This window comes from Lepisma saccharinum, chromosome 18 (genome assembly GCF_977018435.1).
Source record: "Lepisma saccharinum chromosome 18, izLepSacc3.1, whole genome shotgun sequence".
In the NCBI taxonomy this organism is placed as follows: domain Eukaryota; kingdom Metazoa; phylum Arthropoda; class Insecta; order Zygentoma; family Lepismatidae; genus Lepisma; species Lepisma saccharinum.
In genome coordinates this window covers 22340595-22367980 of record NC_139246.1, presented here as the reverse complement: position 1 = coordinate 22367980, position 27386 = coordinate 22340595, and the positions used below count along the sequence as shown (strand labels likewise).

At 38.6% G+C, this 27386-nt stretch overlaps 1 protein-coding gene across 4 annotated transcripts in view; it reads right to left on the bottom strand.

The window, feature by feature from the left end:
- Septin1 (Septin 1) overlaps positions 1-26883 on the bottom strand; it is a 53324-nt gene extending 26441 nt beyond the window's left edge. For 2 of the 4 annotated variants that reach the window (XM_083140318.1, XM_083140320.1), the window contains exons 1-8: positions 26714-26883; positions 20162-20200; positions 16910-17015; positions 15749-15835; positions 13945-14068; positions 12300-12434; positions 5285-5402; positions 2453-2539 (exon numbers count right to left, since the gene is read on the bottom strand). In XM_083140318.1, coding sequence (XP_082996444.1) covers positions 2453-2539; positions 5285-5402; positions 12300-12434; positions 13945-14068; positions 15749-15835; positions 16910-17015; positions 20162-20200; positions 26714-26737 — 720 coding nt within the window. In that variant the 5' untranslated portion in view covers positions 26738-26883. The remainder of the gene's footprint in view (positions 1-2452; positions 2540-5284; positions 5403-12299; positions 12435-13944; positions 14069-15748; positions 15836-16909; positions 17016-20161; positions 20201-26713) is intronic. The other 2 variants (XM_083140319.1, XM_083140321.1) reach the window with 1 other exon arrangement.
- Between the last annotated feature and the right edge of the window lie 503 nt (positions 26884-27386).

The window sequence follows — 27386 nt, the reverse complement described above, 5'->3', positions numbered from 1 at the left end:
TTTGGTGACAAATTTTGGACACACGGTAAACATACGTCGGCCAATAAACTTAAACTGTTCATGGAAGAATTTGGTATGCAACTATGTTCTGATGGCTATAAGAATAGATTTAGGGTGTTCTCTGCATATACGAGGGTTACAGCAAAAGTCATGGCAACATTTTTTTTTCGCGAGAATGCGGGACCAGTATGAAAATCCGAAATATACAAATGGAAGGGGCAGGGTATGGTATTGTGGAACGTATGAACAGTGCAGATGTAGTGGGATAGGTGTGGGATAGGGTAGCGAGAAAACAACCTCAAAGATAGCATCGTGCCACATGTGTTTGCAAGTCTGAAAGCACAGGAACATTACAGAAACAAGAGAGGTGCATTCTACGGTATGACGCTGTTCTTGCACAGTTTCCACCAGTTTCCTGTGGCATTTCTTTCCTGAAGAACGGCTATTTTGATACACAAAAGCTGTTCACACCGTGGCACGACTGCTGAATTAACAATGAATTATCACTGCCCTCTGTACATTAACCGTTCATCACACTGCCATCTAGTGATGTGTCCACATACTACAGGTGTCATGTTCTCAGGGACATACGATCTTATTGTGGTACCATCATTTCACTTTGAGAAAAAATACAGTTGCCACGAATTTTGCTGTAACCCTTGTACATCAGTACATAAATAAATAAAGCACAACTGTTACACATTTAAGTAAAACATAGCACAATACTCCATTCCTTGACACATACAAGTACAATTAATGTGACAACACATGAATGGGCGAAACAGGAAACAAGAGTAGAAAACAAATGAATGTTCAATTTAGTTCGTAGTAAGTTTTCTGGGCTCTTGCTCTCCTTTGCATAATTAGCGGAATTTAAGATTGGATAAAAACTGATATATACGAGGGCTGCTGGAAAAGTTTCTGCAATCAATATGAAAAAAAGACATGTGAAATTCTGGGAATGGCTTTATTGTTTTTCAAAGTATTCACTCTTAAGATCGATATACTTTTGCATAAGCTCAAACCAATTTTGAAAGCATTTTGTCGACTCTGAAGCTGATACCTCAGAAACTGCTGTTCGGAATTCGTCAACAGCTGCTTCAGGCGACACAAATTGCTCACCACGCATCTTATTTTTCATGTGTGGGAACGAAAAGAAGTCATTAGGGGATAAATCAGGTGAGTACGGACAATGAGTCATTAATTCGACATTTTTACTGGACAAACAATCAACAGTTTGGTGTGCTGAATGGGAACTAGCGTTGTCATGGTGAAGAATAATGCGACTATTTGGGTTTGTTTTACGCAATTCATTGATGACCTCTGGCAAACAAATTGTTGTATACCACTCAGCATTTACAGTCCTTCGATCTTCTAAAGATAAGACATGTTGCCACATGTCCGATATAACTGAAAACAAGAAATCATTTGCTTGGCAGCACTCCTCGAATGAACAACTTTTGTTGGTTTCGGCTCACTTTGAAACACCCAAACAGTGGATTCCTGCTTAGTTTCGGGTTCGTATGAATAGGTCCAAGTTTCGTCCTCTGTAACGATGTAGTACACCAAATTTGACTTGCCTCGGTTGAATTTTTTGAGCATTTCTTTACACCAATTTACATGAGCCTGTTTTTGAGCTTCGGTCAAGTTGTGTGGGATCCAACAGCTTGAAAGTTTCTGTACATTTAGATGACCATGCAAAATCGTATGTATTGCTTTCATGTCAATGTTCAAGGATGCATGAATTTCACGGTATGTCACATGCTGATCTCTCTCAATCATTTCACGCACAGCATCAACAGACGTGAATGGACGATCTTCACGAAATTCATCACTGAGAAATGTGCGACTATCCTGGAATTTGGAAAAAAAAATTGTACACAGTCCTATTGGATGGTGCTTCACCCCCAAAAGCCAAATGAAGTCGCTCGATGCATTGTTTCGGTGTTAAACTACATTTGAAATCATAAAAAATCATTGCCCGAAAGTGTTCACAAGAAATTTCCATTTCTTACATGAAACTGCTTTTTTCTTCAAACTGCCGTGAAAAATAAACGAATAGGCTTAAACAAACAATCAAAGATAATTTAAACATAAAAAAGGTCTATTCTTCCGATTTTTATAATAGCAGAACAGTAGCACCACTGTTGGTGGTAGTTTGCAGAAACTTTTCCATCAACCCTCGTATATAATTTCTTGGAACTCGTGTAAAATTGAAAGAAAAATGTTGGAATCCAGGTGTTACAAAAATATAAATATGAAAATAACCATAATGACAAAGGCTTAAAGGCATAGTGGGTTGGGATGAAATGTTAAAAAGACATGTTCTCAACCCATCTGTAAAATTTTCTTTATGCATACCATGTCAATAACCTCACCAAAACACACCATTCATTCTTGGAGACCCTGTATTCAATCTGCTCTAAAAAGATTTAAACAATCAGATTAGTACCTGTTCTTTGTAGTCCTCATCCTCATCACTATCACAGTCTGGAAGTGGATAAATCTTTATTCCATTACTTTCAATTTCCTCCATCACCTACAATACACAACAATATAAAATGTTAGATATGCTTTTAAGAATTCAACAAATATATTACTTTCATTCCATATAATTACACAATGCATATACAGATTTATTAAAAAAATAAACTTGACAACATAGCAGCAAAGTAATTAATTAAAGCTTCATTACAGCTAAGGACACTCAGGAAATCTCCTGATCTTATGCCAGTGGATTCCTTTCTTTGGTATTTGGTGCAAGACTTATTTTTGTCAAGTATGCATACCCGAAGCAGCAACACATGTCAATGTGGATATGTTTATAACTAAAAAAAAACAAAACAATAACCCGTGGTGCAACAGCCTGTGAGGGCCAGGGACGACCTACCGACTGCCAGCGTCACTCCCACCTGTGAAGGCGGGAGATCATTCAACCAGTTACGGGGTGACGTGTGATCAACACGATAACCCCCCCAGTCGTTCTTGTAGGTTTTGATGATCGTGTTATGCTACTCATTTGTAGCTCCCCAATTTCTTCACAATGGTGGGTGGCCATGGGTCCTATACGCAGGCCGAAATCTTAGGGGGAAAGTTGTTACACTTTCCCCAGGAGAGACGAAACCTGTGTGCATCCCATAGCCGGAGCCCAAAGCATAACGCTTTAGACCGCATGGCCACGGTGCGTGACCCGGATATGCTTGAGAAAATATAAATTAAATTTGACCACATCCTCACATGTAAAGGTAAAGGTAAAGTGTTCCCCTGTGCATAGCACCACGCCGATGTACATATGAAAATTGCAATTGTTATTGTAAGCTTTCCATTTAAATATCATAAACTTCTACTACAATAAAAGTTTAGAATTGTTGACTCAATTTAGAATAACCGTGGAATTTAGCAAATTAAATTCAAAAGAAAATTTTTGATTAGTTCTATCCATTTTAAATTTACAGACCTATTAGATCTGGCTATGGGCTAAGTTTTTCTTAATGGAATATAATTTTGTAATGAGTATAATCGAGCTGCAGTAGTCTAAGCCCCGCGACAGGTTCAGTTTGCAGCAATGTTTTGCATATATAGAAGCCAAACGTGCGCGCAGAATATAGTTCCGCTGCAATACTGTCCATTATCTCATTGTGATATGAACAGTTCGGCGGTTGGGGCAAGACTGGCACAGGAGATGCTCAGCCCCATTCTCGCGTGGATTAATACATAAAACCTGCTGCAAACTTAGCCTGTCGCGAGGCTTAGTCGGTAGGGCATCTAACTACCACGTAGGAGAGCCAGATTGATTTCCAGGAGTGGGGTGATGTAAGGTCTGAATTTTTCCTGCCTTGTCCCTCTATTATGTGATCAAATAATTGAAATTAAAAACCATATCATTCTCATGTGCAGAGCTGCATGAATTTCTTAACAGTAAATTCTAGGATATGGACTGGAAGTGAGAATCTACTGTCTGGACACTACGGTCTTGTGATCTTACACTACGTAATTTTGCAATTTGAGGTGTACATAATGTGTTTATTTTCCTGTAGTTTACGGTTATTACAAGCATAAGAAAACAGTTCTTCGTTGTGACATTTCAGGAGAACACACGCTCCCTTCATCAGACATTTATTTTCATTTTGACTAAAGATACAGTTATAACAATGGTTAGCATACACATAGTAATAAAACAGACTGCTTCTTTTCACAGTTAAGTTGCTATATCACAACAATGTAACATTGACAACATCCACTATATAACAGATTCTTTTTGTTTAAAAAATTGCTAACCATTGTTATAACTGTATCTTTAGTCAAAATGAAAACAAAAGTCTGATGAAGTGAGTGTGTGTTCTCCTGAAACGTCTTATGCTTGTAATAACCGTAAACTACAGAAAAATAATTCTACAATGCAAGCAATGCGTACATACAAGAACAACTATCATAATGTGTTTGCTGAAAAATCAATGGATTTGAAACATCTGCGAGATAACACTGAAAATAAACTGAAATGACAAACGCATTGCTGTAAAAGGACAGTGTAGTCATTCAAAACATGCGTATAGAACACATTTTCTTGGTTTCACCCCAGATTTGTACTAATTTGTAAGTAACATCAGACACTATCATTCATTTCTTTCAGTAAACTGACTTTTGGAACACCATGTGTATATGATTCTTTATCTACAACTGAAGATGAGGCCATGAAACTTTGTTTCCTATTTCCTTCTCATTTGCTGCATAATGCTTCTTGCCTTCTTCCTTTCATTCAGTACATGATATTATTATAGTGTCGTGATATTAAATATACCCAATACAAAATATCAACTGCTTCATGAAGAAATACATCTTTAACCTATTAAGAAGTTGATATATGAGACAAATAGTAAAAGTATAAATTCAAAATTATATTGGTTTGATTGATTGGTTTGTTTTATTTTACTTCACTTCTTGTGCTGCTATTGGCTAATTCGTGAAGATGGGGTTGAGTGATATGATGAAATTGATGAATGGACACTCAGAAACATCCATGCCCAGGCCAGGATTCGAAACCGGGACCCCTGGTGTCGTAGCATGATGTGCTAACCACTCCGCCACGGGGGCTGGTTCAGCCTTAAAACCAACATAAAACACTTATAACCTGGCTCGGATTAGAACCCAGAATCTTTGGCATATAGATTATGTCGATCAATCTATGTGGTCAGCCACACAGGGTGAGCTCAGGCACCTGCAATGAAGCCAAAAATGGTTTTATCCAAAGGTAGCCTGTTGTGCGATTTCCATCTCTGCCACCTACCGTCTTTTTCAACCGGAGCACTTCCTTCTTTGTTAGGACATCAGCTTTGGCAATTACAGGAACGATATTTACTTTATTGTGAAGCTGCTTCATAAATTCTATATCCAAGGGTTTCAACCTGTAAAGGAGGGGAAAATATTATTAAAATCACATTCTAAGAATCATATAATCATAACAGAAGTATAAATTTGAAATATATACATACATACATATATTTCTGTCATATAGGGACAGGACAGATTAACCTTTAAAGAATGGGAACCTCTCCTGCATTTTAACCCTCTTGGGATAGGAACTTTTCACATATGCTCTTCTCACTCTCTCCACGAAGGGTGGGGGGAAAAAAGTAGACAGAACTAAAAAGGGATGAAATTGGTATTGTTTTGTCAAATGACTCTTAGCAGAGGTGAAATTTATACATTTTACCTCCCAATAATGAGAATTTAAAAAAGAAAATCAAAATTTTATGGAAAAATTTGTATTCCGCATCCAGCTATAGCCACCACAATACACCAAAGCAAACAAAAAAATGTATGTTGAAAATTGGTAGATAATGTATAAGAAAAGCAGTGTTGATTTGCTTTCAAACAAGAAATGTCACATTGTGACATCCAACAAATAGTCATAAGAGTGCAATACATGCAATTTTTGTCAGATGTCACAGAATAATGACAACTGTCGACCTGCATGTGACAAAAATTACATGCATAAATGGAGCCTAAAAGTTTGTCTTGACGAAATGTCATACTACAACATCAGACAAAAACATAAGGCTCTGTTTATGAAAGTGGATTTTGTCAAATGCTGCAGTGAGAAGACATCCAACAAAAAACAGATCCACAAGGGTACTATGCATGAGATCGGACATTGTAGCAGTAGCATATCCTCCCTTGTTACCTTCATAACATCCAGAAAACCAACATTTTTCACATATATTTAGAAATTTCCAGACTTCTGTTTTTGTTTTACTTGCATTGTTTTATTTCAATTTTATTTAATTAATATATACAATAAATAATAATTGTTGCGGTAAACCAGGTCACAAGTTCAGAAAAACGCTAGTGTTGTAGTGAGATATTTTATCACACTTTAACCAGACAGAACCCTAAATGTGTGAATTAACACAAAAATGCATATTTTATTTCAATAACACATTAAAGTGCATCAGATCCTGTTCATGCATATCAATACATAAAAACAAATTCGCTTTAAACACTAAGATGCATTAAACGACACATATCACAGTAGAAATTACATTTGATGCAGTAAGATGTATTAAATAAAAGGTAAAGGTAAAGTGTTCCCCTGTGCATAGCACCACGCCATGAAGGCGTATAGGGGGTGTGGGGGTAACGCCCCGCACTTTCTTGATCCGGTCGTGAGTGGGGGTGATGTGATCAGCATCACGCCCCTGACCGCCTTTACCCCCCAGGGTTTCCCCCAGGTACCCATGTTATTCGACGCTGGGTAGGCGCCGGGGCCGCTTCCACCGTTAGAAAAGTTCCCGGATTTGAACCGGCCGGGGATCGAACCCGGGACCTTGAGCATGGTAGTCAGACGCGTTACCGACTGAGCCACCGCGGCCACAGATGTATTAAATATCACATCAATTTTAACCCTTCGTGGGTCGCGCAAGAAAAGTTACGTTGATGGTCCCCCACGGTCTCAGAGACAGAGTTTTTAAAATACAGTCAACTCTGGATTCTATGACCCCGGGTATAACGACCCCTCGAAGTAACGACCCTTTTCCCGGGAACCGTGAAAAATGCGTTGTTTTTTTTCCACTCATTCCCTTCACGAGCGCTCTACCGCTCACAATTGGGTCTGAACTAAAAAAAGACACCACCACACCATGCTTGAGTGATATCCAATAGCACTTTACCTCTGCCCTTCCCTCCCTCAAGCACACCAATGTTACCCTGCATCCGACGGCTGCTACCCAACGTGCCAGGCTTGCTCTTGGATACGTGAGAAGAGAAGATCGAATGAGCTTGAATGTTATTTTAAATCGACCTTGACTTGTTTCCTTGTCCTAAGAGCTGCTGAAAACTCGCAGGTGAGGGGGGGGGGGGAGCACCCGAAATGACTGCTGGACTTGCAGTCTTTGCCAATGTGTATGGCAGGTCAAACTCTTTCATCGATAAATACACCACCTTGAGAGATAAGATCGCCGGTATGTTCCAAAATACAGATGTGTTGCGCCTGGAAGTCTGGCCCATCAGTCCAGCTCTGACCTAGAGTTCAGTAGGTTCCCGTGAGTCAGCAACTCTCGGCCTTATAGCTTACAACTTCCAGTAACCGTTTTCATTAAAAACATGTTCTTTGTTCCCTGCAACACTTCATAAAAAAGCGAAACTGTTAGAGATAATCAAAACCACATAGGCAAACTAAAGATTGTCAAACCGCTTAATGCGTTGTCATCCAGGTTTCCACAAAAGTTTACTTCGATCTTACATGCATCATAACTCCCGTTTCCCACTTCATACGTTTTCCTAATTGTGTCGATGTCGTAATACGAGGGTCACTATAATTGAATTGAAAGCACATAGTATACGAGGGCCACTATTTATATTTTGAGCCTTGGCAACACTGATTGAAGTTAGGCGCGATTTGACGTTTGCACGGAATCGTCTGGCATTATTGACCATAACGTACTTCAAATGTTTTGTCAATACCTTCATTTGTGTTGTTTATGTTGCCTTGGAGATTGCGCAACAACAATAAAATGGAATTAACTCCAACATTTTCGTGCGATGATTTTTTACGATTTTCGACGTGGATTATCAAGACAAGAGTGCATCGATCAACTTACTTCCACATTTGGCGATGAAGCCCCATCCTTTGCCACTGTGAAACGCTGGTATAATGAATTTAATCGTGGCTGCCATTCGCTCACCGACGAGATTCGCGAAGGTCGTCCAAAATCAGTTGTTGTTCAAGAAAACATTGATGCTGTGCAAAACCTAATACTGCAAGATCGTCATGTGACATACTGTGAGATTGAGGCAACCATAGGCATTAGTTCCACCAGCATATATAAAATATTACATGATCATTTAGCTGTGAGAAAGGTATGTTCTCGTTGGATCCCACACAATTTGACAAAAACTCAAAAAGACGCTCGCGTCAATTGGTGCAAACAAATGCTCAATAAATACAATCGTGGTGCTTCAAAAGTCGTATATAAGATTGTAACAGGTGACGAATCATGGATATATGCATATGAGCCGAAACGTAAACAGCAGTCGACTGTATGGGTGTTTCAAGATGAACCCAATCCAACAAAAGTTGTTCGCGCTCGAAGCATGTCGAAACAAATGGTCGCCTGTTTTTTCGGGAAAACTGGTCATGTGGCAACTGTGCCTTTAGAGGAACGTAGAACGGTCAACTCTGAATGGTACACAACAATTTGTTTGCCAGAGGTCTTCGGTCAAATACGGAAAACAAACAAACGCCGTCGGATCATTCTTCATCAAGACAATGCCAGCTGTCACACATCTCATCTAACAACCGACTTTATGAACAGTCAAAAAATCGAATTGATGGGTCATCCGCCGTACAATCCTGATTTGGCACCCAATGACTTCTTCTTGTTCCCGAATGTCAAGAATAAATTGCGTGGACAACGATTTTCGTCGGCGGAAGACGCCGTTCATGCGTTCGAAAACCATATTATGGAGGTGTCTCAAGAAGATTGGAAAAACTGCTTTGACAAATGGTTCGAACAAATGCAAAAGTGTATTGACCATAAAGGAGAATACTTCGAAAAACAATAAAGCAGTTTTCAATGCCAAATTCCTGTTTTTTCATTGTTAGGCTCAAAATATAAATAGTGACCCTCGTATCTGCCAAAAAAGTGTTTTGTTGGCTGACTGACTTCTCCCTTTTTCCCTGTCAGCAAACGTGGGGGGAGGGGGGAGGGGCAATGCCGATTGTTTCGGCCACGATTTTCTTGCTCGTGTGTGCACACGGGCTGATTACAGGCGAGGGTGGAAGAGGACCCACCCCTCTTCCTTTCCTTTGACGTCTAAAATGGGGCAACCAGTTCTGGATATATTCTTGAATACGAACAAAAACCATAGCAGTAAAAGAAAAAAAGTGACCCCCCCCTTTTCCCAGCTTATTCTCCACCACTGTTGTGCACGACAATGTTGATAATTGCAGAATTCAGGTCTTTTTTTTTTTTTTGTTTAATGCTGTTGTCTGCATAGGAAATATTACCCGTATTATTGTCTGTTGTATGGTAAAACGTAAAGTAAGGGTCGGTCATTTCTTTCTTCTTTAAACTGCTGTTAAAAGTTCCGTCTTCCACAGTTGCTGCGTTATCTTTAAAATGCTGGGATTTTTCTCTTCCGCCACCTGTTGCTCGAACTTCCAGCCGGTCTTCTTGTTTTTACGATGCAGCTGGTGCCAGTGTTTTGTCTAGCGTCTGCAAAGCTCTTGCTTGCCGATAACAGCAATGACTCATCCAGTGCAAAGGAAAAAGTTATTGTTTTGAATCTCGCAAAGCTGTTTTGATTTGACGATAACGAAATTTGATCTCCAGAAAGGAAAACAAGAGTTAAAATAACTTCATGTTCTGCACCTTCTGATAAGCAAAACTGAATTAACTAAATTTAATTCGCATCCGCTTTTCTTCAGAACCACCATTCACGTGAAAAGAAGAAGAAAAAAAATGCTCAATTTAGGAATGGTCGCTCAGACTGATTAAAAAGACATTATTCGAGGGGAAAACTTTTGGAGGAGTGGGTGTTTGACATCGAGAATACTCCTACTCCTAAATCCAACATTAAATCATCGATTAACGTGAGAGTAAGTACTACTACTACCGATCTACCATTTTGATATGTGAAAATGCGCAGTTTCATAAAGCTTGTTTTCAGTTCATTTTATGATGATGGGCTAATCGGGACTAAATATACAGTTTAAAGTGAAATTCAATTCCAAACCCGAATGACTTTCGTCTGGGACGCTGTTTAATGACATGTCCTAGAATATGCATTGGGTGAAGACATCGCAAGTTGCGCTTCCTTTTTCACGCTGGATTACAATGCAAGTCAAGGAAGGAGTATTGACTGCTCCCTTGAAAGGGGCAGGGGGGAGGGTGTATGAAGTTAGTTGAAGCAAAGAAAACGTGACTTTTTTTTTTTGCGATGTATTTTACACAGCCGAACCAGAACTAAAATTACAGCTCCGCCTTTTTTTTTTTTTTTTTTTTTGCCTAGAAAGGTTGTGTTGTTTCTCCCGAGAGATCTAATCTTACCAGTTAATCTTGTAACAGACAATGCTCCAGTAGACCCGTATAAAACCCAACATTTATTCTGCCCGATTATCTTCCGACTTTGGCTGGTGCCAGTGTGACTGGTGTCAATATTCTTCGAGTTTCGCTTGTAATAAGCGAGAGATTGTTTTCCTTTCCATAGGTCTCAGTGCAAACGGGTTTCTCATGAACTAGAATTGTAAGAATTTCCTGGAAAAGCAACGACTGTGCACAATTGAAAGAAAGTAACATTATTTTAAATTATTTTTTCTGAAAACATTTTCATGTTCTATTTTCCTTCTCACAACACGCATCCTGTGCGTAACAGGTTGTATAACTACCAGGATACATGGTGTTACCATCTCCTAGGCATCTTTGTGTCCGTTTGAACTCAGTTTAAGTTGAAAATTGGTGCAAATTCCAATAACGACCCCTTCGAAATAACGACCCTTTTCCAGGGAACTGTGAAAGGTCGTGGAATCGAGAGTTGACTGTATGTTCAATTATTGGTCTAAAATGCTAAATTCTCAATTATTACAATCACATCTTTTCTTTCAACAACTGAGATTCTATAAAACTACAAAAATTGAAATTCTATAAAATTATAAAATAATTATAATTGGGTATGCAACGGCTTATCGGATTTTCAGTAAAAACTGCACATAGACTCAGACAGCATGGGGCTTCAACAAACCCTCCCTAGCGGTTCGAAAATCTCACTAACACTGAAAACAAAATCGTGGGGTAAAAGAGGAAGGTTAGAAACACAGCTAGACAGAAGGGTGTTGACAAAACAATCATTGATATATAACGATGTGAAAATCACACACCCGGAACGAGAGACCGTGCGAGATTAATGCAGGGTTAAGCAAACTGGAATTACAAATGCGTATGTGGTTTTGTGTATAGTCAAACTGGAATACCTGACAATAATTGCATGCATAACTGGAGCCTAAATGTTCATCCGACAAAATGTCATACAACAGCATTACACACAAAAATTGAGCTGCATTAAAGCCCTCATTTGTGCCCATGACTATTCACGATGTCCAAAAAAAATGTCGTGCTATGATATCTGACAACTGTCGGATGGCACCAATGGTACCAAAGTGGTGGTGCCCCCCTCCTCTTCCAATCAACAGCTTCACCCCTTGCTGCACCCATACAGAAAGAAATATGATAATTCAATGCCATTTTACATGTAACATTTACAGATTTATCCCTCTGGTAATTTAGCCCCCCCCCCCCCCCCTTACTTGTTTCTGGTGTCCTGGTTGTGTCCGGTGTGTAAAAGGGGTCTAAATAATTAACACAGAGGCTTTGCAACAAGATTTACCATGCAGAGTTTCATAATGACCTCTTTACAAGCAAAGGCCTGGCAGATTCATTACATCGCATCAACAAAGAAACATTTCGTAACAATTCCACAGGTAAAACAGTGACAGCAAAAAATCAGGTGAAGCCAGGCACCGTATGCCAGAGATCCAGGTTCAAGTCCTGGTAGAGCCTGTATTTTTCGCTGAAAATACTACAAAGAAACATTTGTCAATCAAAACAAATTTCCCTGACTTTTCCAGGTTTGACGCCATCCTGGTTTATGTTGATTCAGCCCCAACTAATATGCAAGGGGAAAAATACTTGTAAATATAAAGTGTGTCATTACTTGGGGAAAAAAAGTACTATACATTCTTTATGATACAATATAACCTCAGTTTCATTCATGTTTGAAGTACTTGGATGTGTAGACAGACTTACCCATGTCCAAAGGGAGAGATGAAGTAGAAGCAACAATGGATTCTGTTGTCAACAATATTTCTCCTGTTCAGGCCGCTTTCATCTCGCAGGAACCTCTCAAACTGATCGTCAATGTACTGAATAATTGCCCTGAAGCTGAAATATACGAATATACTTTGTGAGACACAGCTAAAATCTCTTCTGGTGAATATACCTAACATAGTAACAAAGATGTTAATAATTGTAAGACAGGATCAATAAAAATACAGTGGATGAAATTCGGTACGGCTAAGGTTTTAACGCCCCCAATTGTGTCTCCAGGGACCAGCCCTGGGACAGAACCTTAGCTTGTAACGCTACTGATATCGATGCTTCTGAATTGTAACAGTTGAAATATCAAAAGATTGATTATTATTAGTGCGCAAATATTCCACTCCAATTTATTATACAACAATTTGTCAACAGTTTTGTTTCAAAATATTCAAGAATTACATCAGAATATTAAAACATATAGAGTCGCCACAATTAGTTGCCTGCTCAGAGCCCGTTCGAAGCAAAAGCAAAGGTGACAAAAAAATAATATGGTTCAAATATTAACAACAAGGTGCAAATGGGGTGCTGATACCTGGTGTATATTGAACAACATAAAAGGAAACTCTTTTGGCAACCATTGATCACACTGTGTTACTTCCAAAGTGTCATTCACGATGACAGGGTGCACTGTACCGGCATAAACTCAAATTACTGATTGTTGTTACTTCAGTGCCACATTCGCCTGGTATTGAAAATTTGAACATTTTTTTTTTCATCAAAATTCGCTTCCTCATGGCCTCCATAGTTTCTATACCAAGTTTCACTGCAACCCATTACTCCAGAGTGCTCTGATTAGGGGAAATTTAATTCTAAGTGAATTTGCACCTGGCGGTGAAAATTTGAACTCTCCTCTACATTGTCTCAATAGAATCTATATCAGGTTTCAGTGCAATCCGTTACTTCGAACGAGCTCTGATTTAATTGTGGCCCCACCTGGTAGGTTATGTAATTATAAAGTCAAGTTTTTCACACATTACTGGTGTAAAATATATGGAAACTTTGATTTGCATAACTTTCAGGATAATTGGACTCCATGAAAGTGCCACATCTCATTTTGTGGACCCCGTTGAACACCAAAAGATCGGAAAAATTTTGGCCATTATCTGTAAATGAATTCCAATCAATGCTTTACAATTTAATATATCACCACTAAACGCACAGCCATGAAAATAGGCAGCTGGGCAGAATTGTCCTGGTACCATGTATGGGAAAAGCAAAGTAAGAACAGGACAAAAGTAGCTGGTTCCAGAGCACTGTGTGGCAACATAACCGGGCTGCGTTGCCTACTTCGAGCATCAGACCGACCTCTCTCCGCAACACTTTTGTGTCGTCCCTGACCTTTTGAGCAAATACTGTCAGTTTGTATCACATGGATTACAAAGACAAACTATACAATGAAGTCTTTTATTCTCTTAAACCTCTGAACACACGGGGTTGTGCTCCAACATGACAACAGCACAACTGCCACCCACCTAATTTCATGGTCGTGCCTTTAGTATAGACTCAGCCCCTCCAACTAGTATAACTTCTGTGGATGAACTTTCCATCTTAATTTATTATTCAACGGACATACCTGTCTGTGTTATCAATGGCATCACCATATCCAGGAGTATCAACTACAGTAAGCCTTAATTTTACTCCACGTTCTTCTATTTCAACAGTCGAGGCATCGAGCTTCACAGTCTTGTTGGTCTTTTCTGGAAAAAAAAATTTAAAAAATCTGCAATAGTGCACAACTGACTGATTACTACAGCCTGGATTTCTAAACACTAAAAAGTAGACAAATAAGCAAGCAAAAAGGTACTAAAAGTGTGGAAAATATGTACAATAATAGGAAATAGAAATTTCATACAAAACATTAACAGCTGTAATTCCATGATGCATGCAGAGTATTGTATAATTTTTGATTGAACAGGAACAGTACTACACATTTAAAATTCTAACAGTTGGGCTGAAAAGTTCGTAGGCTGACTCATAGATGGCGTTACTAGAATTAAATCCATGTGATTTGTACTTAGTACTAACCTTCAAAAGATACGTGTATAAATTTCACAGCTGCCGGATAATTAGTTCGTGAGATATAGCATTGTGAGTGAAGCAGCTTTTGTTATTGTGAAAAAATGGATAAAAAAGAATTTCGTGTGTTAATAAAGCATTGCTTTTTGGCGAAAAAAATACTGTTGAAGCCAAGGCTTGGCTTGATAAACATTATTCGGACTCTGCACCAGGAAAATCAACCGTTGAGAAGTGGTTTGCTAAATTTAAACGAGGCGAAATGAGCATCGAAGACGATGCACGGAGTGGACGCCCCAAAGAGGCTGTTACCGACGAAAACATCAAAAAAGTCCACAAAATAATTTTAAATGATCGTAAAGTGAAGTTGATGGAGATAGCTGAGATTATTACATAGCGTTGTTGGAGCGTTTAAAGGATGAAATCACGAAAAAACGGCCCCATTTGAAGAAGAGAAAAGTGCTGTTTCATCAAGACAAATCAATGAAAACGATGGCAAAATTATATGAATTAGACTACGAATTGCTTCCCCATCCACCATATTCTCCAGATCTGGCCCCCAGTGACTTTTTCCTGTTTGCAGACCTTAAAAGAATGCTCGCTGGAAAGAAATTTAGCACTGATGAAGAGGTAATCGCCGACACTAAGGCCTATTTTGAGGCTAAAGAGAAATTGTACTCTAAAAATGGCATCGAAAAATTGTATGACCGCTATAATCGTTGTATCGCCCTCAAAGGCAACTATATTGAATAATAAAATCGAATTTTGTCAAAAAAATATTTTTTACTATGTTAGCCTACGAACTTCTCAGCCCAACTGTTACTTCCCATAATTCACCTCCAACAGTAGAAAAGTATCGTAACATAATCAATTTTGTATTTTTCTTACTTTGGGTAACTTTTCTGCCACTTCTGGCAAATTTCAATGAGGATGAATGATGATTAGATAATATAAATGAAGGAACTCACGAAAGAACAACTACTCACCCCCACAACCTTTGCAGCAAACTTAGAAGTCAACCTTTCAAAGAGCTTGAAATAGAGGTAGTAGCTCTTTTTACGTGCGTAGTACTTCGGGTGCGATTTCAACTACAGGTTTCTAAGGATCAAATTCCCATATTTCAAGCCTAAAGTTTTAAAAAATGAAACAAACCTTCCATTTTATTTTGGACAGTACCATTTGGATATTGTTGGTTTTGTGTAAACCTTCTTAATCATTAAACTCATTTACGTGTCATTTTCACAACATTGCAGTACACAACTATGTAGACAAAGAACTGCAGATAACTGTAACTTCAGATGTAAAGGGGACTATAACTACTGTATGAGGAAAATACAAAGCTAATATACAAGAAAGGTACTAACCTACAGCATCTGGCACTACCCTCTCTGGGTACAGATCAGTAAGGAATAGGCTATTTACAAGGGTTGATTTTCCTAAGCCTGATTCGCCTGAAAAAATAGAAACATTTACTGAGCAATGATACATATTCATATAAGTTTTAAACAAGAGTGCAACTAACTGTGAGTTCAATCGTGCATGCAAGATTGGCTTTTTCATATATGATGGCAGATGCCAACTGTTGAACAGTATTATTGCACTGTATATAGGAACAGTCATTTGCTGGGACAATATTTCACCTGAAAAATTGTAAACCAATTAATTTAAGTACATTGCAGTTTAGATGATAGTGACATATTTTTATCCGCTGATACCAGACAATCACCGATACTGGTTGATATTTTCTCAGAGGATTTGCAAAACGATGCTGAGGGACACTTTTGAAGATTATAATTATCCTGGAAATTATTATTTTGCAACTGTATTATGGGGTGAAACTAATTTTGTGATTAAATATTTATCTTGTGTGGAATATTTTAAGCAAAACTCTAGTTCAAATGGAAAACTTGCTACCATGTAAGAACATGGTTAATTTTTTATGAGATTGTACGGCTCCATCAGACACATTACTAATCATTTTACCTGAATGATGATGAGTTTATCTCAAGATAGTGAGCAGTGTTTCAGCAAATTTTCCAGGCTTGCTAACATCTTCTGGGATTAACAAGAACTAAAAACAGTTAGAAAGCTTCAAAACTTTCTAGGCCTAACCTGGTTAACATTAAAATCTCTTCAACTGCATTTAACTGCTTCAACAAGAGAAAAACGTAACATTCCTCGTGCATATAGCACCATGCCATGAAAGCACATCTACGGGATGTGGGGGTACGACTCCACATATTCTTGATCTTGGCCATTTTGGAGGTGATGGGAACAGCATCATGCTCCTGTTGCCTTACCACCCTCCCGTTCCTAATGATTTGAGGCTGGGTGAGACCCAGAGCCATTTTATGCAGGGACACGACCAGAAAAATTCCAACCTTGGATCACCCACTCACATGGCAGTCAGATGCCCTACCGACGAGACCTCTGCAGAATCAACTTTGATCAGTAATAAATTGAACCAATGATTAAAGATTAAAACAACCACAGATACTTTGTTCCAAATGCAACAAAATACTTACCAACAACCATCAATGTGAATTCAAAACCCTTCTTCACGGACTTCCTGTGAACTTGATTGGGAAGGTTGGCGAAACCCACATAGCCGGGAGTTTCCAAGCTTGTGAACTGAAAAGGAGAAACAAAAGTGTTACTAATTTAAATTTAATCAGCAAAAGTAAACTTACATTAGGAGGTGTGGCTGAAGTTTTGTATGTTATATAATGAACTGTTCCTGTTCTACTATTATATAAATTTGTGGTACCCTTGACTCTCTGTATCCCTTTGAGAAAGTGAAATACTTTGCATGCTTTATGGAGACGTTGTTTATGAACATTTTCAGTTGTTTTTACCAGGAAATGTGCTATTTTCAAGTAAAGTACATCTGTAACATTAGTGAAGCAATAGAGCCTGAACGCTTCTTGCAAGTGAATATAGCACACAACAAGACATTCCACAAGAGAAATGATGTTGCCTACCATTTCAAAAATAAAGTAAATCAAACACGAATGACTGAAAACTTATGATACCAAAATAGAAGTGAAATTATCATTAGTAGTGCTTATAATTTTACGTCGTTTGGACTGTTTGGTTTGGTGCTGATAGCAAGTTTGATGGTGTGATATTTCACATGTGTTCTTTAGCTATTTGAGTGTGCATACAACCAGTATTTCCTAATAAAAAGTGATGAAAGTACTTCAAGATGGCAGGTTCTTACTTATGTAGGCCATACTTTGGAATCAAATATATATTATGTAAAACATCGAAATCTGTAGTTTAAAAAAAAAATCAACATAATTCTCGAGAGGGTACAGTGGGTACACGCCCCCAAATTTGACATAACACAACACGGCTGCTTAATTCTGTGCTCAGAATATTTTTTCTATGCAATCTGTTTCTGAAATTGTTTATGGCTACCTAATATATAAGCCATTGTTCACTTGTTTCCCTGGACAGAGCTGATTGTCTAAGATTATTGTAAAAAAAAATGCTCACGGAAATGTGTTAGGGACATTCCGTGAAAAGTGGTCCTACTCCACGTAAATAACAAAATTAATTAATCTGGAAATTATTGTTTTAATTGCATTAATTATTTTTCTTGTAGTCTATGGTTATTACAAGCATAAAAACACGTCTGTGCGTGTGTTCTCCTGAAACGTCACAACGAAAAATTGTGTTTTTATGCTTGTAATAACCGTAGACTATAAGAAATAATAATGGATATTAAATGTCAATAAAGCCTAATTGGTACAATGAGAGGTTACAGAAAATTTTACAAAATAAAATATACCTTTTACAGTCATGTTCATAGAGTTTGTTTTCAAATACGGTTTATGCACAGGAAGGCTAATGGGGACTGGACCTACAGCCTAAAGTGGGACTTGAACTAGCATGTCACTCCAACAGTTATCAAACACAGACCTTCCGAGTAGCTACTTTCTTTGTGTGCAAGTGTGAAAACCATTGTATAAACGTAGAGTACGGATAAATTTAGCACTTATTTTACCGAATTATTGAAACAAACACTGAACTTTCTACATGTTCATGGTGTAGTTTCTGCTGATTTACAAGCAATATGTCATAAAACAAAGCCACGATCTATCCTCTCAAAACTGCTATGACGATCCTCAACCAGTGGTTGCTGGTCTTTGGGCAGCAAAGTTGTGCAAAAGACCACATAAACACAGTCAAAAAAGTTTTGCATCACAAGAGAAGCGATGAAAATAGGGTCCACAACATGCCGAAGCGGACAAGAAACAATGAAGCAGAGCTCATTGTGCGAAGTAACATGGTCGATGTGCAATACCGATCACCACAGACGACTACCGGAGTCGGCAAGCACATGCGTGTGTTCGAGCGTAGCACCACGGTAGTCGGCGAAGGTTGGTTAGGTGTTCCTTGTGTCCAGTTAACGAAGGCGAGCGAGTGCAGCTGTGTGCAAGGCATGCCTAGACGGACGATAATGTAGTTTGATTGGGCCAGGATCATCACGCTACTGTAGACAGGCATGTCACAATGGGCTATAGCTAGGGCTGTTGGAGTGGCGCAAGGCGATGTCTGTAGGACCTGGAGGCGGTATACAGAGACAGGAACAGTAGCAGATCATCAACGGACAGGTTGTCCACGGTTCACAACACCAGCTCAACACCTCTATGTACGACTCTCAGCTTGGCGACAGAATACCATGACAGCAAGGAACATCACTCATGCCCACTAGGCAGCCTCTGGTGTGCGTGTGTCAAACCAAATTGTCCGTAACAGACTCGGAGAAATTGGTTTACGTTCCAGAAGACCTCTCCGGCACCAGTACCTATTGAAACGACATCAACGTGACCGTGTGCATTGAAATTGGGGACCCGATCATTGGGCTAATGTGCTCTTCACCGATGAATGTAGGCTCTGTCTAAGGCCAGATTCACGAAGAGGATGGGTGTGACGAGGCCCTGGACTGCAGGAGCAGCTTCGTGGTGTCCAGGGGGTCCATCCATACCAAGGAGGAATCATGGTGTGGTCAGGGATCATGCTCGAATGCACCTAATTCCAATCAGAGGGACACAAACAGCTGCTCGTTATGTCAGGGACATTCTCCAGACAACTGTGGAACAATTTCAGGAAAATGGTGATGAATTTGTCTTTGTGGATGACAATGCCCATCCACACCATGCACAGATGGTGCACGATTATCTGCAGGTGGCGAATATCCATTGCATGCTCTGGCCAGCGCAAAGTCCTGACATGAATTGCATCGAACGTGCATGGGCAATGCTAAAAAATGCCATTGCAAACCATCCTGTCTTCTTGCAGCACAGGACGAATGGGATCATTTACCACAAGATCACCTTGATCTTCTCATCCTCAGTATGCCACAGCATGTTCAAGACCTTCTTCCAGCCAGGGGAGGACACACTAGGTGGTAGACAATGTTTCTGGTGGATCTGGTATGACGAACAGTCTTCTTGTGACAGTTCTTTGTTGTTGTTTTTTTGCCTCCATTATGAATTGTGCCATTTTCGGTTTAAACACATTTCTGAGAAAATTGTACATTTTTTGTTTCCTTTTCATTCAACATGTCTTGTTCTTTATATATTTTCTTTTTTTTGTATTCCCACTGTCATTGTCAATAAACCTTGTGCTTCATATATCTTTTGTCATTTTCCGTCCTGATGCAAAACTTTTTTGACTGTGTTTACTTCTAGACTTACATACATAATTATTAAAATTATTATGTTGTGAATACTAGTTAGGCTATGAAATGTAATCATAAAGCAAATTACCTCATGTGAATTTTCTGTTGTTTGCCTATGAAGATTATCCTGGAAATTATGAAAAATACATTTTTTAAACAGAATTATGGGAGAAATTAATTTTGCAATTAAATATTTTATCTTGTGTGAAATTAGTAATATTTCAAAGCAAAGTTATGGTAGCTTCAGATGGATATACATGTTAAATGAATCAAGCCTAAATAACATAATCAGAGCTATCACACTGGTCTACACTCCTTAGTTTTAGAAAATATAATACAAGGGTCACTATTTATATTTTGAGCCTTGGCAACACTGATTGAAGTTAGGCGCGATTTGACGTTTGCACGGAATCGTCTGGCATTATTGACCATAACGTACTTCAAATGTTTTGTCAATAGCTTCATTTGTGTTGTTTACGTTGCCTTGGAGATTGCGCGACAACAATAAAATGGAATTAACTCGTGAACATTTTCGTGCGATGATTTTTTACGATTTTCGACGTGGATTATCAAGACAAGAGTGCATCGATCAACTTACTTCCACATTTGGCGATGAAGCCCCATCCTTTGCCACTGTGAAACGCTGGTATAATGAATTTAATCGTGGCCGCCATTCGCTCACCGACGAGATTCGCGAAGGTCGTCCAAAATCAGTTGTCGTTGTTCAAGAAAACATTGATGCTGTGCAAAACCTAATACTGCAAGATCGTCATGTGACATACTGTGAGATTGAGGCAACCATAGGCATTAGTTCCACCAGCATATATAAAATATTACATGATCATTTAGCTGTGAGAAAGGTATGTTCTCGTTGGATCCCACACAATTTGACAAAAACTCAAAAAGACGCACGCGTCAATTGGTGCAAACAAATGCTCAATAAATACAATCGTGGTGCTTCAAAAGTCGTATATAAGATTGTAACAGGTGACGAATCATGGATATATGCATATGAGCCGAAACGTAAACAGCAGTCGACTGTATGGGTGTTTCAAGATGAACCCAATCCAACAAAAGTTGTTCGCGCTCGAAGCATGTCGAAACAAATGGTCGCCTGTTTTTTCGGGAAAACTGGTCATTTGGCAACTGTGCCTTTAGAGGAACGTAGAACGGTCAACTCTGAATGGTACACAACAATTTGTTTGCCAGAGGTCTTCGGTCAAATACGGAAAACAAACAATCGCCGTCGGATCATTCTTCATCAAGACAATGCCAGCTGTCACACATCTCGTCTAACAACCGACTTTATGAACAGTCAAAAAATCGAATTGATGGGTCATCCGCCAAACAGTCCTGATTTGGCACCCAATGACTTCTTCTTGTTCCCGAATGTCAAGAATAAATTGCGTGGACAACGATTTTCGTCGGCGGAAGATGCCGTTGATGCGTTCAAAAACCATATTATGGAGGTGTCTCAAGAAGATTGGAAAAACTGCTTTGACAAATGCAAAAGTGTATTGACCATAAAGGAGAATACTTTGAAAAACAATAAAGCAGTTTTCAATGCCAAATTCCTGTTTTTTCATTGTTAGGCTCAAAATATAAATAGTGACCCTCGTACACACTTTACAGACACATTAATTTAGTTTTCTTTTTAAATCCACTTTATGCATATTGTAACGTTCCACATTCAATAATTCCATAAAAAATGCTAAATTTCTCCCAAGTCAACATTTATGCAATGGTTTAGAAATAGACTATTCTGAAGCCACATTTTTTTATATGAACGTGGCTGTGTTTGATATCCAGTGTTGGCCCCTAATGGTTTCTATCGCACTTTAAACTGTAGGTCCAGTCTCGCATTAGCCTTCCTGTGCATAAAGAGGATGAGTACACACTGCGCGGTGGTGTACTTAGTTCCTACCACTCTAAGAGGGCATTGGAGACTATCCTCTTACGCGTGATTCTGGCACTAAGCCTGCCTGTTTTCCTACCCCAGTGGCTGACGGCCACCACCCCAAGTGCTGCAAACATTTGAACACATCGAAATCTTACATGCATGTCAAAGGGACCACATTTTTGTCTTCTGGACCTTACACTTCCATTTAACGATTCATCTAATATTAAGACAGCTAATAGTGGATCGGGCAGCATCAAGCACTACGAAGCTCGAGGTTCTAAACTTCAAACACTGGTCATAGTGTTTGTTCTATTCATTTATTTCATCTGTTCATCATTCGTCCTAGATGACATGGTAGAAAAGATACACTTTGCTGAAGGTTGGAGTTTGAGTTCGTGAGTAGAACAACAGTTGTTTCTTATTTTCAGACATATTTCCATCATTAAGGTAAAAGGTAAAGGTACCCTTGATCTCTGCCATAGTTGGGATGATGTGATCAGCATTACACCTGGCCACCTTTAACCCCTACCCCAGCACATTTTTTCCCCACTCAAAAGGACAATCACAAACATACAGGGGCGACACAACACACGCTCCACACAGATTATACTGGCTGATCTGGCCTACAATTTTGTTTTATGTTAGTTAGCACATTTGTTCTAATGGGTGCTGGCAATGACGACACGACAACTGAAAAACACTCAAACATGTGTTAGGGTTGAGATAGGATGTGATTTCGAGGAAGAAGTTTTTCTGCTAGATTCTTGCAAGAATTAGTACTTGTAGCACATACACAAATTTGTAAGTATGTAAACATAGGTAGGACTTACCCTTAATCGTATACATAATTTTAATTATTCCACTGCAACGACTAACGTACCAAAGAGTCACCATTGTACTCACTGAATTGAAATGTTACACTTTTCTCCCTTACAGGCAAAATCATAACATACAAAATTTAGACAGAATCTGTCAGTTTATGCAAATGCTGAAAACAGTAAACATTTTCAAATCTCTCCCTTCTTCTTGGCATGCATACAAACTATAGGGCACATTACTTGATTGTGAATGTCTCAGAAGTATACACAATTCAAATCTGATTGACAACATAGAAATTCATGCTTATGATGAGTACAAGGTAAGTATTCAAGTACGTTACAGCAGCAATAGGCTAGACTCTACTTTACGTCCTTATTGCCTTTTGGTGGTAACCGATGGGAGTTAACAACACTGCAGGCTGTCTTTGTGTCCGCATTGTGAATGCTCGTTTGCGTTCTGCATGGTGATTGCTTCTTTGCGTTCGCGGTGTGTTGTGCGTGTGTATGGTGCATGAAGAACAGGTTCCAAAAACTTGTAGATAGTGTAAAATACGTTTATCCCCAGTAATAATTTAGTGCATCATTCAAAACCGTGCTTGCAGACAGCCTGCATCTCTTCGGGTAAGTAAATTTTTCTTTTTACGCTTTCTGTTCACCATTCACGGGGACGAGGTTAGGTTAGGTTCCACTAGCACTAATTTCACCCCTAAATATGTGCTTCATCGAAAAATTTCCTCAGTACGTTTAATTACACATATATACGGACAACATTGGTTTTTATCGATTTCCTCCTCCAGGTAATTTTTCCTCACTTTGGGATTTACGTTGTTGAATTCCTTATACAATAAGCTTTCCAACGATATATGACACGTATTCCTTAGGAAAAGGGAGTAAGTAGTCTTACCCAGCAATATAAGCAGGATATTATTTTAACAGTGGAGGGCCTAAAGCTTAATAATACAAAATAAGGTACACTGAAAGTACATAACATACTCAGAATTTATTTTCTTACTAGTATTATAGTCCTGGCAAGGAAAGTAAACCCACAATTTTCTTGTTCTGACTTCTGTATATTACTTGATTTTTACATTGAATGAGAAAAGGCAAAAATATTTCCATGAAGGATGAAATCTTGTTGAAGCAATGGGAACCAATTCTAGTATGTTTCACTAGGTGTTCTCAAAACTGGCAATTATTGACAAAAGTTTTCTGTTAAATAGTTCTGTAGGTGGAGATAAAATGTACAGAAAAACTATGACACCCACAGCTAACTGCCCTAACACACTTTACAATGTAAAATAAACAAAACGATCATTATGTTTGTGTAGTCCATATGAACATTTTTAGGATAAGAAGCAATAGTAAATCTTTGTCTACCTTGTTACACATCTGTCTTTTCTTTGGGAGGGCCAATTGTTAACAGGTCCCATTTCCTGCTTCAACCCATATGCTAACACATATTCTGACTTGATACATACACAAGAAATAGGGATACACATTTTAACAAGAGTGTACAGTAAAAAAGTCAACAACGGTTTTCCATTACATCGACTTACTCAACTATGATGCACCTTGCACTTTGTTAAAGTACATTGAGTTACCAAACTATCGGTTAATGGTAACAGTTTCATATATCGGAGACACATTAAAATCGTTTATTTTGTGTTTCGCATGGTTCATACTTACCAATTGTGTATTGCGGAACATAGTTGGTCTCACTGCAGAACATGGGCTGCTTTTTTCCTCTAAATAGACGAACAAAATTTATATCCTCTGAAAGTACGTACCTTCTACTTCCATTTTCCGGTGTTCCTTTTACGATTACTATTATATTATTGCACGTAAAAAATGTTTTCCCTGCTACTAAAAACAATGCATTTCTCCATTTGTTCGCGTCCATATTGTTTACGCACAATGACTAATTATTATTTAGGCTATGTGAACTAAACCTAGCTACCTAACAACATAGGCATTTTTTGCTTTCACTAGATTTGTGCAGGAATATGCATTTTCCTTCGTTGCTACGATTTCAATACCGCCCAACCTTGACATGTTTTTCTGTTTTGTTTTTTTAAAGAATTTTTTTTCCGCACCTTAAAACTTATTTTTCTCGATTAATAACTACAAAACGTTACCAAAAAATCATGAACCGCGTTCCTCCTTAGCAGCCCATAAACTGCAGTCTTACCACATAGTTCAAGGTGCCATTATGCTTTTTACACGAAAACAAAACTCAATTTTTCACATTCTGAGTGCTTTATTTTATTCCATTCTTCGCTTCTGGAACACACAATATGGCAGGCACATCTTGACTCACATTGTGGGTATGCAGTGTTTCAACCTCCAGCACCGAAAATTACCTACTATCGTGTTTGTCACCGGTGGAAATTATACATTATGCACGGGTAGCTGATGGATAGCCTCACGAACCATACACGGATAGCCCCACAAACCATTCACGGAAAGTCCAACGAACCATTCACGGATAGCCCTACGAACTATTTCCGATAAGGTTAGGTTAGGTTTGGTTACGTTAGGCAAGCATAGTAAAAAAGGGGAGGGTTTGAAACACTGACAGGGGCTTACGTCATCAAAGGTACGCAGCATCTAGTTGTCGTAGGGCAAGCAAATGAAAGCAATGGCAATTGTGCGTCGGTGAGATATTTCTCTTGAAAAATACATGATTTCCCGGTCAAAAATTTTCCACGATGAAAGAAAATACCTCGACGAACGTTGTAAACCTTGGAGAAACTCATTTCCGTAAGTCGTTAATTTTCGGTATACTAACTAATTTTGGCCTCCTAATCACGAATCTGTTGTAAAAAACCGGGGGTCACATCTGGAAATTGTACATTTTGATGAAAAATTGTTCGTTAGTGCCAAAAACCATCCACGGGTAGCCCCACAAACCATTGACGTTAACCCAAAAACCATCCACGGGTAGACCAACAAACCATCCACGGGTAGCCCCACAAACCTTTGACGTTAGCCCCAAAACCCATCCATCCACGAACCATTCACACGAGGTTAGGTTAGGCCTGTTAGGTTAGGTTCCATTAGCAGTCATTTCACCCCTAAATTCATCGAAAAAATAGGGATCGTACTAGAATTGAACATCACAAATCATTTTCGTGTAAAACAACGGCGTGGTTGGACACAATGACAGGAGATTACATTTTTGTTCGTAAAACTACGCATATACACCTATATATAAAAAAAATCAATCTGCTTTTTTTTTCAAATTTTCAGACGTGACCCCCGGTTTTTTTCAACAGATTCGTGATTAGGAGGTCAAAATTAGTTAGTATACCGAAAATTAACAAAATTGGAGACTTTCTCTATATTGTAAATTCGCTCCGTAGTTTCTTGTGTAAAATTGAAGAAATGTGTCTCCGATGTATGAAACTGTTACCTGGATATTTTCCTTACTTACCTAGGTAGTGTATCGCAACAAATTTGCTCGTAAATATACATATGTGTCAAGGCTGAAGAGATGTTATCTATCAAAGAAACCCCCAATAAACGTTCCGTACATTGTTTACATGCATACATTCAGTACATTGAATTTAAATAAAAGTGATGTACATGACGCACCCAATGTTGCGTAGCGTGTTATTACCGTATTTTAAAACTGAAGTAGCTTTTCTCGCGTTTCGCAATAAAAACAACCTGGAAAGCCTAACTCGAAACATCTTTCATTTATCTTCGACCTATAGCTTATTCGCACATTACACTGCTACTAATATTATTCTACTCTTGTACGGGGAGAATACAAGTATAATTTTATTGACTGATACTCAACAACATCAAAACTTTTCGTAACATTATCCTCATCGTACCGAGTGCAGTGTCCTCTGGTATTATTGACACAATGGTGGACTGTTTCACGAAATGAGACTATGAAACTTTATATCATACTTACTGTTTTAACAGATTCACTTGACATTTTATCCAGTCACTAACGGCTTCTTTTCACAAAATATTTTATTTTTATATCCACTATTCTACACCTTCTGCATAGCAAAATTCACAACCAATTTCCCTACATTCACTCGGCCAAACCGCCGGGTGCACTACAGGATGTGAAGTCAACTTCCGTTTTAACAAAGAATGACCATTGGTTGTACTAAAGGCGTGGTCAAATTCCATCCAAGTTGCCACATTTCAGTAAATAATTTTGAAAGAAAACTTCTGATATTTACACAAAAACAAATTCTCCACATCGAAATATTGGAATACAAATATCAAATCATATTCAAATGTTTTATCAATACTTTATATATGCATTATATAAGGCCATTCTGAGATCTGGTTGAAAGATAAAACAACCAATGTGGCAAAGAGAAATTTTTTTCATGCGTCGTCTGCGCTATCATAAATTATTATTAGTATATGCTTTGCAATGCTTGGCATTCCATTACATGTCACGCGGTAATTGTTTATCTTTTGGTACTTGGCTACAAGTGGAACAGCTTTGCATTAATGACATGTACAAAGATTACAAAGTATGTACACGAGTAAGCACGAAACCGTTTCACAAGAAGAATTTTTGCTCAGTAAAATCTGTGGTAAAACGCTGGATTTGTATTCTTACA